General features: G+C 32.3%; 1 protein-coding gene across 1 annotated transcript; it reads left to right on the top strand.

Annotated features, from left to right (window-relative positions):
* The first annotated feature begins 6,797 nt into the window (after positions 1–6,797).
* On the top strand, positions 6,798–8,979 carry LOC139876705 (exocyst complex component EXO70H1-like). The gene has a single exon (XM_071864081.1). The coding sequence runs from the start codon at positions 6,924–6,926 to the stop codon at positions 8,817–8,819; it is 1,896 nt and encodes a 631-aa protein (XP_071720182.1). The 5' UTR covers positions 6,798–6,923; the 3' UTR covers positions 8,820–8,979.
* The last annotated feature ends 9,818 nt before the right edge of the window (positions 8,980–18,797 follow it).

Below are 18,797 nucleotides of genomic sequence, written 5' to 3'. Positions count from 1 at the left end.
CTAAAACCAAATCGAAAAAAACCGAAATGAATTTGAAAAACGGTTTTTGGATCGAGTAAAACCGAAACCGAATTTAAATTCGATTTTTGGTTCGGTTTTCTGTTTTGAAAATTCTGAATTCGGTTAAACCGAAAACCGAATTCAAAAATTTTAATATATATATAATTTGTATATTTATGTTTTAATGTCGTTATATTTTGGAATCCATTCATCTAAATACGTTCTCACTCATATGACGATTCTGTGGCCTACATTATATTTATGTTACTCAAATTATTATGTTCATCTTCATAATAACGGAAGTTGTACACGTCACAATTAAACTGTAAATATTAATAAAATCATCGAATTCTTGATTATTTAATAGTACGTCATTGTTTTAGGTTGTAAATAACTAAGACGTCAGTAATGCCACAATTAAACTACCATGGTTTTAAATTTTTTCATGATATTCGGTTTTAGCCGAAACCGAAACGAATTCAAATTCGGTTTTCGGTTTTGCCCAAAAAAAATTCAAACCGAATACACCTAACCGAATATACCGAACAAACCGAAAACCGAACCGAAACCGAACACCCCTAGTCATTGTCGAGTGGCCACCTGTCATAACCCGACCTTAACCATAAGGATGAATACAATAACATATGATTTCATCGCGAGGTATTGACCTCTATATGCGACATTTTTCAAAAACTGCATTCGTTTTTACAATACAAACCATAGCTTTTATTACAAATACAAGGTTTAAACAACTTAATAATGATTATCGTTTAGCGATAATCTTAGACTTACAAACTTTACATGTGATAATAACAATACGACCTCCAACATATTTTACATTACAAATCCTCCGATATGCAGTTTTATTTTTGACACAAATATGCATACTCAAGATCTTGCTTAAATTCAACATGTTGCAGCGGAAACTTTTAGTTATCACCTGAGAATAAACATGCTTAAAACGTCAACATAAAGTTGGTGAGATATAGGTTTAATGCCGGCAGCGTTATGAATATAGACCACAAGATTTCATATATAAACGTTTTAATAAAAATATTCTAAGTTGTTGAGCACTTGATAACCATACTTAACATTTAATCAACGTCGCATATTCCCTTTATTATGAAATCTTACTACACCGTACCAAGTGTAGTCACCGAAACGAAGTACTGTGCAACCGTTGAATACTGGTCGTCCAGTCCGGTTGGGGTTGTCAGGCCCGATAGATCTATCAACAGGATTCGCGTTTACAATACCTCATGTAAATAGTAGTTACCAAGTTACAGGGAAGTATGTCAGTGGTACAAATCAACGTAGAATATATATTTTTAATCACTTGTGTCCATAACGTAAATCATAAAATGCATGTATTCTCATCCTGAAATATTTAGAGTTTAAAAGTGGGACTATATACTCACTTTTGTCTTGAAGGTATTTAACTCGACTTGGTCTCCGATAGATATCACGAACCTAACCATATATATAATATATCAACATATTTTCTTTTCAAGTAATCGTTACATATATATATATATATATATATATATATATATATATATATATATATATATATATATATATATATATATATATATATACTTTTAATACTTTTAATATTTTCTTAGTCCGTAGTTAGCAGTCCGATGTTAGTGGTCCACAATTAGTTGCTTAAATAAAATAAATAAAGACCCCATCGTATTCGTGTTGATCAGAATTAATCTTGACCCATGGTACCATGTTGTCAAATGACGTGTTGCGTACATAAAGTACCGTGTTGTCAAATGACGTGTTGCGTACAATCATGAGGTCTTATGATTAATCTTCTCGTGTTGTTTACGGGTGGTCCTGAAATATATAAAATAAAATCATAAGTAAATATATATTAAATATTATGTTAATTAGCCAAGATATGATTAATCCGATTTTGTCATAATATGATATATTACAGGTCTTGAAGTGTTTTTAAAAATCAAATTAGTAGGATCTATTTAGTTTGCGAACAAGTTTGAAATCATTCAAACTATGTTCTTGTTGTTAAAATTTTATAACACAAAATAAGATAGCTATATAAATATGAATCGAATAAGGTTATGAATAAGGTTACTACCTCAAGTTACTTGGACAAAGCTACTGGAAAAGGTAAGAAAAATCTTGGAATCAAAAGAGTGGTGGAGTGGGATTGAAAGATTGGAAGTAATCTCCTTGAAATCGGATGACTATATTGATACGTTCTTGAGTAGGTAAATGAAGAGAGATTAGGGAGTGAATTAACTTGAAAGAAAATTGAAAATGAAATTGTATGTGTGTGTGTGCAAAATAGCATGATTATGGGATGGATATATAGGAGATTTAGTTTGTTTTCTTGCACAAAAGTCACACATGAGGTTAAATGGCTGGTTCCCACATGTAACATCATGTCTAGTGGCTGATCATTGAAGTTTATTGTTGGTATATACCAATAGTAAATACGTATAGAAGCTGGGTATGATACGGTTACATATACCCTAGATATACTTGTAGAAATTTTGAGGAATCGGAACGAGAATTCAAATATAGCTATCTTTTGTGAATATACGTATATTGTTTTATGTATTTAAGTCCTTAAAAAGTGATTAAATACATTATATATACGATACATGTATAAGCATTATATATTATAAGTATATATATCAAAGAATGTTACGTATAGTTATCGTTTTGAAAACTTAAGTTAGTGGTCTCAAAGTATACTTATAACTCATTGTTGTTAGTTCATAATGAAATGTTAAACCATCCTTAAATCATGTTAAATATGTATAGATATGTACATATACATAATCGTATAATTATCGTGTGTTATATAGTTCGTGATATCATCGGTCAAATTGGACGGTCAAACGTTGTGTGAAACTCTTTTCAAAAACATAAGTCTCAACAGTTTGGATTGCTTATCATGTTGGTAAGGTTTATTTTATGTAAATATTAATCTCATAAGTATAAAACGATCGGAAAAATCCGGGTCGTTACACCACCGTGTATCTTGTGAAGCAGGAGACCCATGTTCGAACTTTGGTAACGTCCAAGATCGAATTAAAATGAGCTCTAGACCGAAGGGGACGCCAATATATGCAATTCAATTGGTTACATGTCTCGTCGCTCGGCGGCTCATCACCTAGCGATTTTATTCGCTAAAGGGGACACAATGTTATTGTCGTTGGTGAGGTTTCATCTAAAAAAAAAAAAACAAATATGCACTGTGTATATGTAATAAGTGGATTGCACAATTATATAAAAAAACATACTATCATTTAACAATTGAGTCGACTTCGATGTCAAGCTTTTATAATATAAAAATAGCCAATCTCGTACATATATTATGTTCAAAATGAGCCGATTTCAAACATACTCTTTAAAATTTTAACGAGCACATTTCAAACTAGATTGTAACTCGTTTACACCCGAATAGAACACTCTATTGGAACTTACATGTCCTCTCTTGCTTGCATTTTTAACTATTGTCGTTACATACTCAAAATACAGTTAAATGATAACTTGTAACTTTCTATAAATAAGAGACTGCAAAGAGTATTGCTTTCCACAAACAACTACATTGTAACTTCTTTCTCTTCACACACACTAATTCATATATATTGAACATACATATATATACATATACATATACATATTCACATTATAATTCTAACTCATACTCATACTAACACACGTATACACTACTGACAGAATTAATAAATCGTATAACTGAACAACATGTTTAAAATATAAACTCAAGAGTCCATCATTTTCTAAAACCAATTGGTGATAGAGGGACTTCCCCTTAGACTTATATGCATACATTTGTTTTGTCCCATTGCCGATGTTGGATAACTTTCCAACACACCCCCTTACATCGAGGCGCGGAACGGTTGTAGAGATGGCTATCGCTGATTATTTCATTATGATTATTTAAAACGCATAATCTATTTTCAAAACGCAATTCCAGACACTCTCTAAATCAAATAAATAATAAAAACCCTAACATCAAAGATTCAAAGGCAACTTCAAATAGAAGAACCACTATACATACAAAAAACACCAAATCAAAAACTTCAACTAGATTACACCAAAACAAAAACTCTTACTACATTATTCCACTATATTCTTTGGATAGTTTGGGATCATCTTTTTCTATGCGACGGCCATAGATGCAAGAGAACCCATAAGTTAATCATGATGTCTTCATTTTTGACTAGCCATCCCTTATAACTACTACAACAACAACAAAACTCAATATCATATAAGTGGTATATGAGGGAGGTGAGATATAGACAATCATTCCCCTATCCGAGAATAAAGACAAGTCATTTTTTCACCCAGAGTGAAAAACACTCTCAAAAGTAGAGAAAGTCAATTTGACGGATAGAGATTGCTTCCGAGTGGACCTCCGGCTAATAAGTAAGAAAAAATATAAAAAAAATAATATAAAAATAAAAAATAAAATTGAGACGCCATGAAAATGGTAAAATCAAATTTTCATAAATTTTAAATCTTGTCAGAAATTTAATTTAAGGTCTAAGAGCCAGTCGAGTCGCCAATAAATCGACGAATGCTGTAGACTGCCTCTCTTAGCGAGAGGTCAGGAGTTCGACTCCCGTGGGGTGCAACATTGCACACAATGTTGCCCATTTACCCTTAAATTTCACCCAGGGGTGCCTTTCGCACATCGCCTTGCGGAGGTAGTGGGGGAGGGGGGTTTTACCGCCCATGCCCTCGGATTGGGCCGGGTTTCCTCCTGAACAGCAGTTGAGGGCGGGTTATGCAACTGCAGGGAGATGAACGCGTGGGTGGTTAAGTCCCCCTAGGTGATCAAGTACTGCTGTTCAAAAATAATAATAATAATAATAATAATAATAATAATAATAACTACTATACACAATTAAAATCATAAACAATTAGTAAGGTGTTATTTGTTTTCCTGTCTGCAGACCTTATTATGTCTTATGTCTGCGCACCCGCTGACGTTTTTACTGCAGACAGTTTGTTTTTCTGAAGACATAAAATAAAAAATGTCTTATTATGTCTGCAGCCTCGTAGACTTAGAAATGTGCTTCTAAGTGCTACAGACAGAATTAAGTTATGTTGCATACATAAAAACAAACAGTCTTCATTATTCAGCATACAGACCTTCAGACCACATCTTCTTAACAGACATGATCCGCAGATATTTAAACAAAAACATCTTAAAATAGAAAGAGCACCTAACTCTCATGTCCACTATTAACCCTTACATACTAAAACCCATGTCCAATTGTGTAGTTTCAGTTGTTTAGGATTGTAGTTTTGAGTTTGCGTTCACACTACAATCGGTCCCTCGACTTCGGCTCAATTTACACAACAACCCCTCAAGTTTACAATTTTTCAGGGGTAGAAAGTATAAATATATAATTTTATTAAAATAAAAGAAACTAATTCTCCCGATTTTATAACGGGTCATATCTTCTCGCTCGGTGCGAGTTAAATTTTTTCGAGACCACCGTTCAACTCGAAAAAGTCTCACGAACCCAACGAGACTAATATACGCGAAACATACACTTTTTAAAAAACGCTTAACACAACGACAGTCCGTATCTTTCTGTTCGCCGCAAGTTAAATTTTTCCGACAGCAACGTTACACTCGAAAAAAAAATTATGAATAAAACGAAACTGACTACGTTCGAAACGGACACTTTTTAAAAAACGCTTAAGACAACGACATTTAAAACGGCGCATATGGTAAGTAAGACCATACTCTCTATTTGTGTTATAGTAGTATATAAAGTTATACTTGACTTTCTAATAAACTTGGTATACTCTTCTATCTTCAATATATGTAGTTAAATGTAGTTATTATTATCCATATATAGAATTGACGCAGAACCCGATTCTATTTATTTGATATATCTATTTATCTATTTATATTTCGATTCCGATGAATGTAAAATAATTAAATTTTTTTACTCTTTAATAGACTAGATTTCTCCACTAGAATTCAATGGAATTTAGAAATGAAGATATTTTTATTTGAAAAATTTTTCAATTAAACAAAATGCGTTGCAGAACGATCTATAAAACAGTTTCATTCCTCTAACAAAAGTCGGAGTGCTTCTAAAGTCCACTTCTTCCTACGTTAAATATGAATACACAGGTTGAAAGCCCCCGCCACATCGCGCGGGTCGAATCCGGACTAGTTTTAACTAATTAATAACCTCCCAACTTTCTTATGATACGGTCAACGACTAGCCATCCAGTATCTAATCTAATTAAACATTAATTAAAATAACAAATAAATAAATAATAATTAAATCCTAACTTTCAAAACTACCAACACACTCATTATTTTTTGAGTTTTGATACACACTTATGAAATCAAGATATTTTACACAAACATCCAATATTGATCAACAATTTTCGAATCACGTCTTTTGACTTTGATTTTCATGATATACATCGACATTAAAATTTCCATTTTTATGTATACAAACAACAACACACCAAACATTACACTTCAATTCTCTCATTTCTGACCAATCAAAGGTTAGCTTAATTTGTTGACTTATTTTACTTTAATTTTCAACCTCTCATATTTTTCATGTTTTGATTTAAAAAAAAAAAAAAAAAAAAAAAAAAAAAAAAAAAAAAAAACTGGTGCCTTTTATGTTGCACCACCGCGTTATCTCATCCAACTTGCCAAATCAAAACCTTTTGACCATTTCAACTACCCAATATTCATCCTCTATAAATACCCTAAAATCGTTATTCACTATCCTCAGTTCCAAATTTGTTATATTTTTCTTCTCTCAACTTTCATAACAAACTTTATAAATAAAATTCAAAAACCTTTTCATCTTACATTTTCTGCTGCTAGTTTGTAACTGAATAACTGAAAGTTGAAAAACGAACTAAAAATCATGAGGAGTAAGTTGTTTGCATCATCAAAAGCTTCATCGCCGACTAATTCTAACGATAAATCGCCATCTCGGTCTCCGATAAGCACTCCGAGTCGTCAAACATTTTCGGCTTCGATAATGGAAGAAGATTTGTTATACGCCGAACAAATCATCAACCGATGGGACCTAAATTCATCACTTTACACGAAACAAGACTCATTGTTTACGGGAGACAAATACGAAGCACGACAGTTTATTAAATCGGTTAAAAACTTGCAATCTGCAATGCATTATTTCGTGTCCGAAAGCGCTAGATCAGATAAACTCATTCATGCTCAAAAGTTGATGCAAGTTGCCATGAAGAGATTAGAGAAAGAATTTTACCAGATTTTATCTGGTAATAGAGACGTTCTAGATTCAGAATCGGTTTCGGTTTCAGTTTCGGGTTCTAAGCGTTCGTCTAGACCTAGATCTATCATTTCTGAAGCGTCTGAAGATGATGACGCTTCAGAAGAAGACGACCGAGTATCAGTTTCTAGATCTAGCGTTTGTGATGGCGAACGTGTTTCGCCATCAGAACTCGTTATGGAAGATCTAAAATCTATTGCAGATTGTATGATATCTTCTGGCTATGGTCAAGAATGCATAAAAATCTACAAAATTATCAGAAAATCGATTGTTGATGAGACGCTGTATAATCTAGGTGTCGAAAAATACAGTTTCAATCAAATTAACAAACTAGATTGGGACACACTGGAACTTAAAATTAAGAAGTGGTTACACGCTGAAAAAGTCGCAGTGAAATCGTTATTTTATGGTGAACGAATACTCTGCGACTACGTGTTTTCATCGGCAGATAGGATTCGAGAATCATGCTTCTCGGATATTTGTAAAGATCGCGCTACGAGTTTATTTGAGTTTCCAGAACTCGTTGCGAAATCGAAGAAATCAATGGAGAGAATGTTCCGTACATTAGACATGTACAATGCGGTTTCGGATCAATGGAACGAGATCGAAATGACGTTTTCGTTCGAATCGACGGTAATCGTTCGAACACAAGCGGTTACATCGCTCGTGAAACTAGGTGATGCTGTTCGCGCAATGTTAACTGATTTCGAAACTGCGATACAAAAAGAAACGTTGAAAAATGCAGTTAACGGAGGAGGAATTCATCCGTTAACGCGTTACGTTATGAACTATTTAGTTTTTTTAAGTGATTATAGTCCCGCGTTGAATGATATTGTAGCGGACTGGCCGCTACACATTCAATCACCGTTACCAGAATCGTACTTTTCATCCACGTCATTGGACGAATCGTCGACAATATCGTCTCGATTCGCGTGGCTCGTACTCGTATTATTGTGTAAAATCGACGCTGGAGCCGAGCTTTATAAAGACGTAGCGCAATCGTACTTATTTCTTGTAAACAACCTAAACTACGTCGTTTCAAAGGTTAAAAACTCGAATTTAGGGATATTAATTGGAGACGAATGGATCGAGAAACACGAGCTGAAAGTAAAACAATACGCAGCGAACTACGAACGAATGGCATGGAGTAAAGTGATGACGTCGTTACCTGATGATCCAACGGTTGATAATTTACCGATCGAAACGGCTAGGGATTGTTTTAGGCGGTTTAATCTACAATTTGATGACGTGTACAAAAAACAGTCAACGTGGATTATACCGGATTCGAAAATTCGTGACGAAATTAAGATTTCGATTGCGAAGAAAATTGTACCGTGTTATCGGGCGTTTTACGAGAATTATCGAGATATGTTTAGAGGTGTTGATTCAGTTGTTAGATTTGCACCTGAAGATTTGGGAAATTATTTGTCGGATTTGTTTCATGGAAATGGAGCTCCGGGAAGTGTTAATACGACGTCGCATTCATCTTCTTCGTCTTCTAGCCGTTGAAACAGTTATAGAACGTAGTTTTTTAAGAAATATATATTGTTTTATTGTATGCCTTAAATGTAAAAAACAAATGAAAGTTGGAGAGATAGTTAATCATCAGTTTGGTTACTTTGTTAACTTTACATGTTCACTAACTACATTTTTCATAAATATAAATACATACATATCATTTTTCTATGTTTATAACTTTAGGTAGCACACGCACACTAGCACTTGTACTTTGAACTTGGCTATTTATAGCTTTGGAATAATAGTTAAGCATTCTAAGTATAGCTCTTAAGTCTTAACTTCTATTTAGACTTTTTTTTTTTCGAAAAGAAAGAAAAAAATTTAGCTTTAGTGTTCTAATATTTTAAGGAAAAAAGAAAAAGGTGAATGAATTATTTATACTCAATTTCTTCTCTAACAATTACGTTCAAATTAAAAAGATTCATCTTTTCTTTCCTATTGTCTTTACTTCGTTATTATAACTTATTTTCTACAGAAAAAATAATACTCCGTATGAAAATACTTTATTCTTAGAAAATAATCATTTCACAAGAGTTATAAACTTATAATAGCAATAACCATGAAAATTTAACTGTCTTTCTAAAATAGTTTAACGATTGGCCTTGTAATATCTTTTTAAGAAATTTTAGAATAAGAAGTCTGTACCAACGCATTTGAGTGGTCATCTAAATTATATTAGACCGTATAAAAATATTTACATTAATCAGGTAACATAAATCTTCTCCCTTTTATCGCAACTCTTTTGTTTAATATATTTAGTTGATACTCGATAATAATTATCATATAAGTATTGTTGAGAGGGTCTATGACTTAGGAATTGGCCTCTGGATGAAGTTGTGACAACCTTTTCTTGTTGTATTAAAAAAATTAATTAACTTTGATGATATGCATAGTTTACGACTCGGTATTCCTTATGCAATTCGTTGTTCATACATTCCAAAAACCTCACACACTATTATATTGATTTATAATATAATATAATATCTATGATTAAGTAATGATTTGTATGATTTAATTATTATTTGAATGGTTTTATGACTAAGTATTGAATAAGACGTGAAAGACAATTTAATATTGTTTTTTTTTTCTTTCTATTTAATATTTTTTTTTTCTTACATGGGAACGCAAAGACCACATGATACGGAAATATCCCCATCTCTTCCCAACTGCTGATGCAAACGAGAAATCTACCTAAAAGTTCGGGACGAAGTTTCTAATAACGGGAAGGTACTATAACGACCATCATTTTTCCATTCTATATTTTTTCAATATTAAATGCCCAACAATATAATTAAACTTAATGATTTAACTTTAATCGATAATTGTTAAGCGTTAAGAATTATAAAACATAATAATTAACTTTGTGTAATAACTGACAAGTTAATAAAAAGATAAGAATAATGAGCTTATTAATTTTTGTGAACAAAATAAATAACCTTAAACCTTGTACACTTAAATAATTAAACTTGGATAATTAAGGAACCATTTAAGCTAATCTAAAGTACAATGACTAAAGTGAAAAAGTTCCAAACCCTAATTCTCCTAACCTTAGCCGAAAATTTGAAGGGAAAATTACCCTTTTGCCCCTCTAAATTTCGGCCCAAGCAACCCCCCATCACCTCCTCATTAATCTTGACATGTTCCCAAAGTAATTCCTAATTAAACCCTAATTCTAGAATTCTCCAATCCCTCCTATAAATAGGGATCTAGGCTAACCCATTTTCTTGTACCAAATCATTCTCTCAATTCACTCTCAAATCTCTCTCTCTCCCTCTCCTAATTTTCGGCCAAAAACCGAAAATCACCACCACCACCATCGAATTCATCATCACCAATCTTCAAGGGTTTTTCAAGTGATCTTCAAGCTCGTTCTTCGCGTTCTTCAAAGATCTTCAAGGTGTTCTTGATTATTGGAGAGCTTTGATCTTCATCTTCAAGTGTTTTTTCTCTTCTTTTGTTAATCTTCATCAATCTTCATCAAGGTAAAAACCTAGATCTAAACTTTTAAATTCCATCTTGTTAATTCATGTTTATAATCATATTCATGTTATTAATCTCATTCATAATCATATTCATATTGTAAAATATATATATATATATATATATATATATATATATATATATATATATATATATATATATATATATATATATATATATATATATATATATATATATATATATATATATATATATATATATATGCATATACCTATATGTGACGATCCTTCCAAATCCCTTTGGACGAATATATCATTCATTGATTTCATAGTGAGATTTTGACCTCTATATGATACGTTTTGTAAACATTGCATTCTTTTGAAAAGGCACACCATAAATGAATATATAAATCCAAGGTTTTTGACGTCTGATGATTTCTAAGTATAGACAATCGCCGTATATAATAGTTTACAATACAACATCTGTTGACAATGCAGTCAAAATAAGATACATGGTGATGATTTTGTGAATGAAAAGTTTTCTTGAATAAAGCATGTATGACTCCATGCACATAGCTTGTATAACGTATAAGCAAAAAGCGGAAGATTTCTAGGAACCTGAGAATAAAACATGCTTAAAAGTGTCAACACAAAGGTTGGTGAGTTCATAGTTTTAATGTTGCGCATAATCTGTATATAAAGGTGGATCACAAGATTTCAGTTGTTTCATCCAGAAACGTTTATCAAAATATTCTACAAGATTGAGCACCCTGGTAACTAAACTTAACGAATATATAATTTATACCCTTTATATAATCATCTTAATAATACACGCAAACCAACGTGTACGCTTCTCAAATAGCATATGTCCGTTAAAAGGCTAGTGCTCTAGCTCGGACGGGGATATCAAGCCCTATGGATCCATATACAACTATTCACGCCCACCAGTTCTTATAACTGGCAGTTACTAGTTACCAAAGCTAAGGGATTTTCGGTTCAAACTCGGTGTAGAATTTAGTATGTACTTGTATCCATTGCGTTAAAAATAAAGTGCATGTATTCTCAGCCCAAAAATATAGATTACAAAAGCAATTAAAAAGGGAGCGAATGAAACTCACCTTAGCAGCATATAAAGTCGTTCACCAAAATGTGACCGAAACTCGAATTACCAAATAACCGTGATCTCAACCTAGATAACATATGTTGGTCAATAAATATCTATCAAGCTAGGTCAGGTCATAGTGTATCACAATCATAATGCTCGAGATCGACATACAAAAGTTATCCAAAGTTGTTTCAAAAAGTCAATTTTGACAGTTGTTTAACAAAACTAGACGTGTCCTATATAAGGATTCATTTACTCGACTAGTAATATTCAAAAATCCACTTTATCAATCTTATTAACAAGTTGTTTAAATATCAATTGCAGATTCAAAAGCAATTTCAATTAACGTTAATCATAATTCAGTTGATCATAACTTTTAATTCGTTCACCGAAATTACGCGATTTCTAAATGAAAAGTTATTGATTTTTCGCCAGCTTTCCAACGACATGCATATCATATACCTTTTATCAGTAATATATGTATTTAATTCGTGATTCATCATAAACTATCTAACGACGAAATTTAGCATAAAAGCATGCATAAACATATATACGCGAGCACTAGACATGTATACACTATTAATATATAAAAGATAAGATATGAATGCTCACGTATCAATATTGTGATTCAATATTGTAGGAAAGTACGTAGACGTAACAGAGATGATAAACACTAGGTTTGATTTGCAAACAATACCCACGAACATTACCCATAACCTCCATAGCTATAACCCATAGTTTCCTTAACTCTATCCCGCTCGAAAACCCATTTTTGAAAGTGACGCGCTCATAACCTCGTCGTAGTATTTTATGTATAATACTAATAATAATAAGATTAATAATAATATTAATCTTAATAATAATAATAATAATAATAATAATAATAATAATAATAATAATAATAATAATAATAATAATAATAATAATAATAATAATAATAATAATATAAATACGGAGTAAAATGATTGAATCAGAAGTAGAAATGGTCGAGCTTTTATAGTGTTGGCCTGATTTCTCCTTCCATGCGATCGCATGGTTTGGAGGTTGTTTGGCCATGCGATCGCATGGCCATCTGTCACCAGCTCACTTCGTTTAACTTTTAGTTTGTCTACATAATGTTATATAATATATATAATATATTTAATTTATATAATTATTTATATATTATATTATATTTACGTGCATAGTTAACTTGTAATTTTTGGTCCGTTGACTCGTACGTTGTTACTCGACTTATGTCCCGGTTCCGGTTTCTCGAATACATTTTCGTACGCTTAGAAAACTAGTACTTTTCGTTACGCGACGTGTACCTTTATCAAAAATTAAACTTAATCATTGATAAACTATGTCACTCGAAGTGTAGCTTTAATCAATTAAGTGTTTTGGTTATTTGCTTCTATAAATCATCATATCGTAGTATATACATATACATATATACATTTTCACTGTAGCAAATAGTGATTTCCGAAAACACTGTAGCTTTTCGGGTACTGTAGCAATTCAAAAATACTGTAGCAAATTAGTGTTTTACTGGTTCATCTTAAACGTTTTAGTTAACTTATCTAAATATCAATCGAATCAATAATCGAATGTTACTATCGTTTACTAAATAACTTGAAATCAAATATATATGCACATTAAGTTATATATATATATTGTTCGTGAATCTTCGAGAACAGTCAAAGAATAATTGATTACATGAATATAGTTCCAAAACTTTCGTGACTGAACATTACAGACTTTGCTTATCGTGTCGAAAACATTAAATCATTTAAATATAAAGTTTAAATTTGGTCAAAAATTTCTGGGTTGTCACACTATACATACATACAGCTTACATACATATATATAAAAAAAAATTGTTTAGATCTTAAAAACCTTAACGATTCACTAAGATTGTGTTAGGGTAGTTATATTTTTAAAGTAGATACACATTACATATATATGTATTTACTAATAAAAAAAATATATATATATACATATATATATACACGACTATATATATATATATATATATATATATATATATATATATATATATATATATATATATATATATTTAATACTTAAACCCTAATTAATCTAACCCTAATTTAATAAAACCCCAATATTACCTAAACCCTAATCATTACCTAATCATTACTTCACTAAACCCTAAACCTAATAATACTATTAAACATTTATCACATAAACCCTAATCATTAAATACTACTTTAATTAATTAAACCTAATTAATTAATACTACTACTTAACCCTAATACAATTTATGCTACAAACTACTACTTATACTACTACTTAACACTTATACACTCATACTACTACTATCACTTAAAATATACTACTTATAGTATGACACACGATTACAATAGTCATTCAAGATAACGTGTGATTACTCGAACGTCAACGCTACTTAAGGCCTAGGGTGATCCTTGGTACCACTATGGGACGCTTGTGGATTACGAATGCCAAACTTAGATTTTGGTCAAGAAATCCTGGGCCAACCGGTAACAATTGGTCATTCTAGTGACTCGGCGATGGCATAGATGTTTGGGTATGATGCACAATGTCAAACCCGACTATAGTAATCATACACTTAGTTATCTTCACACTTAATAGGTGTTAGACTTATTAAAGACAACTCACTAGTGTTCGACACTAACTTACTAAAAGTGAAAATTACTAAAAATGAAAACTTGCTAAAAGTAGAAACTTACTAGGAATGGAACTTAGTAAAACAAACTATACTTAAAACACTTGCATACTTAAACCTAAATTTGGGCAAAACACTTAACTATTCTTAAATGTCCTTACGTTGACTTTCTGCTCATTCATCCAAACTTTCTATTCCGAGGAATAACGATCTCTCTCTACTTACTAAGGTGATTTTCATAGCCCCACTTTATATTGTGCACAACTTATTTAACTTCTTGGGGTGAGACACATGCTACTTTTACTATTTACAATTTAGACACAAGTACCAACTGCTAAACTATGCTATACCCGGCTATGTCCGACTAAGTCCCTACAGTGATATTTTTAATTGCTCGTTAAATGCATTCTTAATTATTGGGGGTAGGCCTATCGGGAGTAACGTCCCCGATACATTTGACCAAGTCATTGTATTACTTAATAATGAAATTAAACCGACAAGTATAGACATAACTTGTCATTGGGGCAAACTTTGAACGTTTAGTCTAAATATCATGAATTGACATAACTTTTTGGTCCCTGCGAGACCAACTTTATAAACTAAATCTTGTGGTCTAAAACAACAGTCAAACTTATTTGTTAAACCTATGAACTTCACTCAACCTTTTTGGTTGACACTTTAGCATGTTTGTCTCATGTGCCGATTGATCAAGCTTATTTACTTACTGCTTATGTGATGCTACTTGGACTTAGGATCAAGAGATATCGCATTTATTATTCTTGCATTTGAAACAATTACTTTATTGTAATTTCCATTATTGTAACGACATTCATTTTCCGCTGCATACTCAATAAAGTTTGTTCTTATCATTTAGTATTGCTCTCGTATATTATAATATGTTGATTTATTTGATATTAATGTCACATTCACCCAGGCCCTAATTGGGGGTGTGATAGATTGGTATCAGAGCATAACCAGGCTGTTATAGAGAACCAAGATTGCATCTTTATGTGTGCCTTATTTGCTAGCTAGGGTGCCTTAGCAATCTAGGAAACTATAACCTTTCCTACCTTAGACTTAAAGTACTTAGGATTACCTTATAATCTTAACACTTATGCCTTACTAAACTTGACTCAAAGATCCTAATCAAAGTCTCTTTCCTAATGTTAGGATGTCAAGCTCAAGCGTAAATCAACCAAATAAAATGACTCTCTTCAAATCTTCTGAAGAAATGGCTCGCTTTAACCCTACAACCGAAGTAGGTGTTGGACACTCTTCAACTTCGAGACGAGTCCAAAGCCCACCTTATGGTCTTGGTGGTCCTCCCTCACCAAACTATAGTCCGAATACTTTACCTAAGTATCCAGACTACTACCCTAACACCCGTTGGGGAAAGCAATCACTTGCTCATCTCAAGGATAATGTTGATTTCTGGTTGGATATGGAAAGAAATCGAGTCAACAAGCAGCTTGCTCTAAAGGGGTACGATAACAACGCAGTCAACATCCACGTTACTAACCTCTATGATAACCTCGAGTATCTCTATGAGAAGCAAAAGGCGAGGAACGAGAAAGTTGATGAGTTTATGAAGAAGGTTGAGGACGAGAAGAAGAAATATGAAGATTACTTCAATCTTAATATTTTCTAGATTATTTTTCCAATTCCTTGTCTATGTAAAGGCTATGCTTTAAACTATTTCTATTTCCGAATCGTGTATTAAAAAGGCTTATTTAATGCCTTACTCCAATAATATAAAGTGTTCTATTAATATCATGTGATATCAATGCTTTATTTTATTCATACTTATAATTGCCCAAACTTATAACTTGTCACCTTACCAAACTTATGTTCACTTCTATGTAGTGACATCATGGTTCGATCAGCTGCACCTACTGTTAACAACATCGTATTGACCACTGAACAATTCCAACAATTGCTTGTTGACGCCCAAGGCAACGCTCAAGCTGATAATGTTAATCCTCAACCGAAACCTTGTTCTTACAAGGACTTTACAATCTGCCATCCTCCCGCTTTCAAGGGAAATGAAGAGGCTGTCGAACTAGTTCGATGGTTCGAGAAGCTAGAGTCCATCTTCCGCATTTGCAACTGCGGGGATAACGATCGGGTCAAATATGCCACTGGCTCATTAGCTGGCAATGCTTTGACTTGGTGGACTGCTCATGCTAAGTCCGTGGGAATTGACAATGCTAATGCAATCCCGTGGGACGAACTCAAAAGCATGATGGTTAATAAATTTTGTCCGAGAAGTCAAGTTCAAAAACTTGAAGCCAAGTTCTGGGAACTCAAGGTGAAGGGTACTGATATTGAAAGCTACACCAATCGTTTTCTCGAGCTTTCAACTTTGTGTCCCGAGATGTTTCCTACCGAAGCTAGAAGAATTGAAAGGTATATTGAAGGTCTCCCTGAGGATGTTCAGGGGAATGTTATTGCTGTCGAGAAGGTTACTCTTGATACTGTGATTCTCATGGCACAAAATCTGATGTTGGCCAAGAGAAGAAGAGCGTCGGTTAATAAACAGGTTGACACTAAGAGCAATGAAGGAAAAGGGAAGTTTAAGCCGTCTCAAGGTTCGGCTCAGAATGTTAGTAAGAAGCCTGCAGATAGTACAAGGACGAATTATAAGGGTACCTATCCTTTTTGTGTTCGTTGTGAAAGGCATCACCTGGGGCGGTGTACTGCTACTTGTTCGTTGTGTAAGAAAATGGGACACGTTGCTAAGACGTGTAAGACTCCTCCAAAGGATAAAGCTATTGTTCCTGCCAAAGCTCCTCCTACTTGTTACACTTGTGGAGAAAAGGGACACATTAGTCCAAATTGTCCTAAGAAGAAAGATAATCCCGCTACTGGAACCAATACTACTGCTGCAAAGGGTCGTGCATTTGTTCTTACTGCTGCTGAAGCCCGAGATGAAGATGATGTGATGACCTGGAAATTTTCAATCAAAATTAAACTTAATATTTATATGTTTCCAACATGATAAGCAAAGTCTGTAATGTTGAGTCTCAAAATTTTTGAACTGTTATCATTTGACCTTTGACCATGCCCGACGATTCACGAACAATTGTTTGTAAATAAATATGTATATAAATATAAATGTAAATGTATATAATAATTTGACATTTTAAAATATAAATTAAATATGTAAAATAAGATACAAAATAATTAAGTGTAATTTAAAGTGAATTTATATATGATTACTATAATTATTATTATATGTATACTATAACAAAATTTATAAATAATAAATATTCAATGAAAGTTATTATATATGTAATTTCAAGATAAAGTATAAATCTCATATTAATAATATGATCATTATCATTATTAGTAATCAAAATTATTAAAATTTTAATATGAAATTTGATATAAATTATTATATTATTATTATTATTGTTATTATCATTAATAATATTAATAATATTATAACAAGTATTATTATTAGTATCATTAATAATATTATTATTAACATTTTATAATTTCTCTCATTCTTATTGTTATTAATATAATGCGGATAAAATTATTATTAATATTCTTATTATTATTAATATAGTTATATTTATTAAATAATAAAGATAATTAATACACTGATTTATAAATATATACAGATATATAAATAAAGTCAATTATATATTATAGAATATAGATTCATTCATGAATCAGTTACAGGTTCCTTTCAACTTTAATTTTATTTTCCTCTTTTCTGTACGATCGATTCTCTCCTAGCTATAAAACAAACTGTGATTTGTCCTACAAAGTTCACGTATCTACCTGTTGTAAATTTTTATTTATCTGATTGATACCTATGTCCTTCCTGTCTGATTTCTGTTACAAGTCTATTTCAATTGATCAAATCATGTTACAGCATCCAACAATTACATTGTACATTATATAACTCTGTTAATATTAGGAAAATAAAACCAATTTTGAAGAAACCGAACCACCTTGTAACATTATCACCACCCAAACCTACCACCACCTTTGTTAAGTTCTTGCAACCACTGTCGACAACCATTTCATCCCAAACCCATTTAGCCATCCTAACCCACCATCTTACATTACTTTCATTCGTTCTTCTTCGAAAATCACTTCCACCAACCACAAACACTTATCTTGTTTTTTTTTTTTTTTTCTGTTTCTTCTCCTTTCACCTGCAGAATACCACACAAACAATCACTCGGTCATGATTAAACTAACCTGTTGCTGCAGCCATCACCGAATAAACATTACTGTTGCTACTTCATTTGATATTTCTG

The sequence above is a fragment of the Rutidosis leptorrhynchoides genome, chromosome 11, assembly GCF_046630445.1.
Source record: "Rutidosis leptorrhynchoides isolate AG116_Rl617_1_P2 chromosome 11, CSIRO_AGI_Rlap_v1, whole genome shotgun sequence".
Lineage (NCBI taxonomy): Eukaryota > Viridiplantae > Streptophyta > Magnoliopsida > Asterales > Asteraceae > Rutidosis > Rutidosis leptorrhynchoides.
Note: the sequence above shows the minus strand (reverse complement) of the source record. Positions and strands in the feature narration are given on the sequence as shown.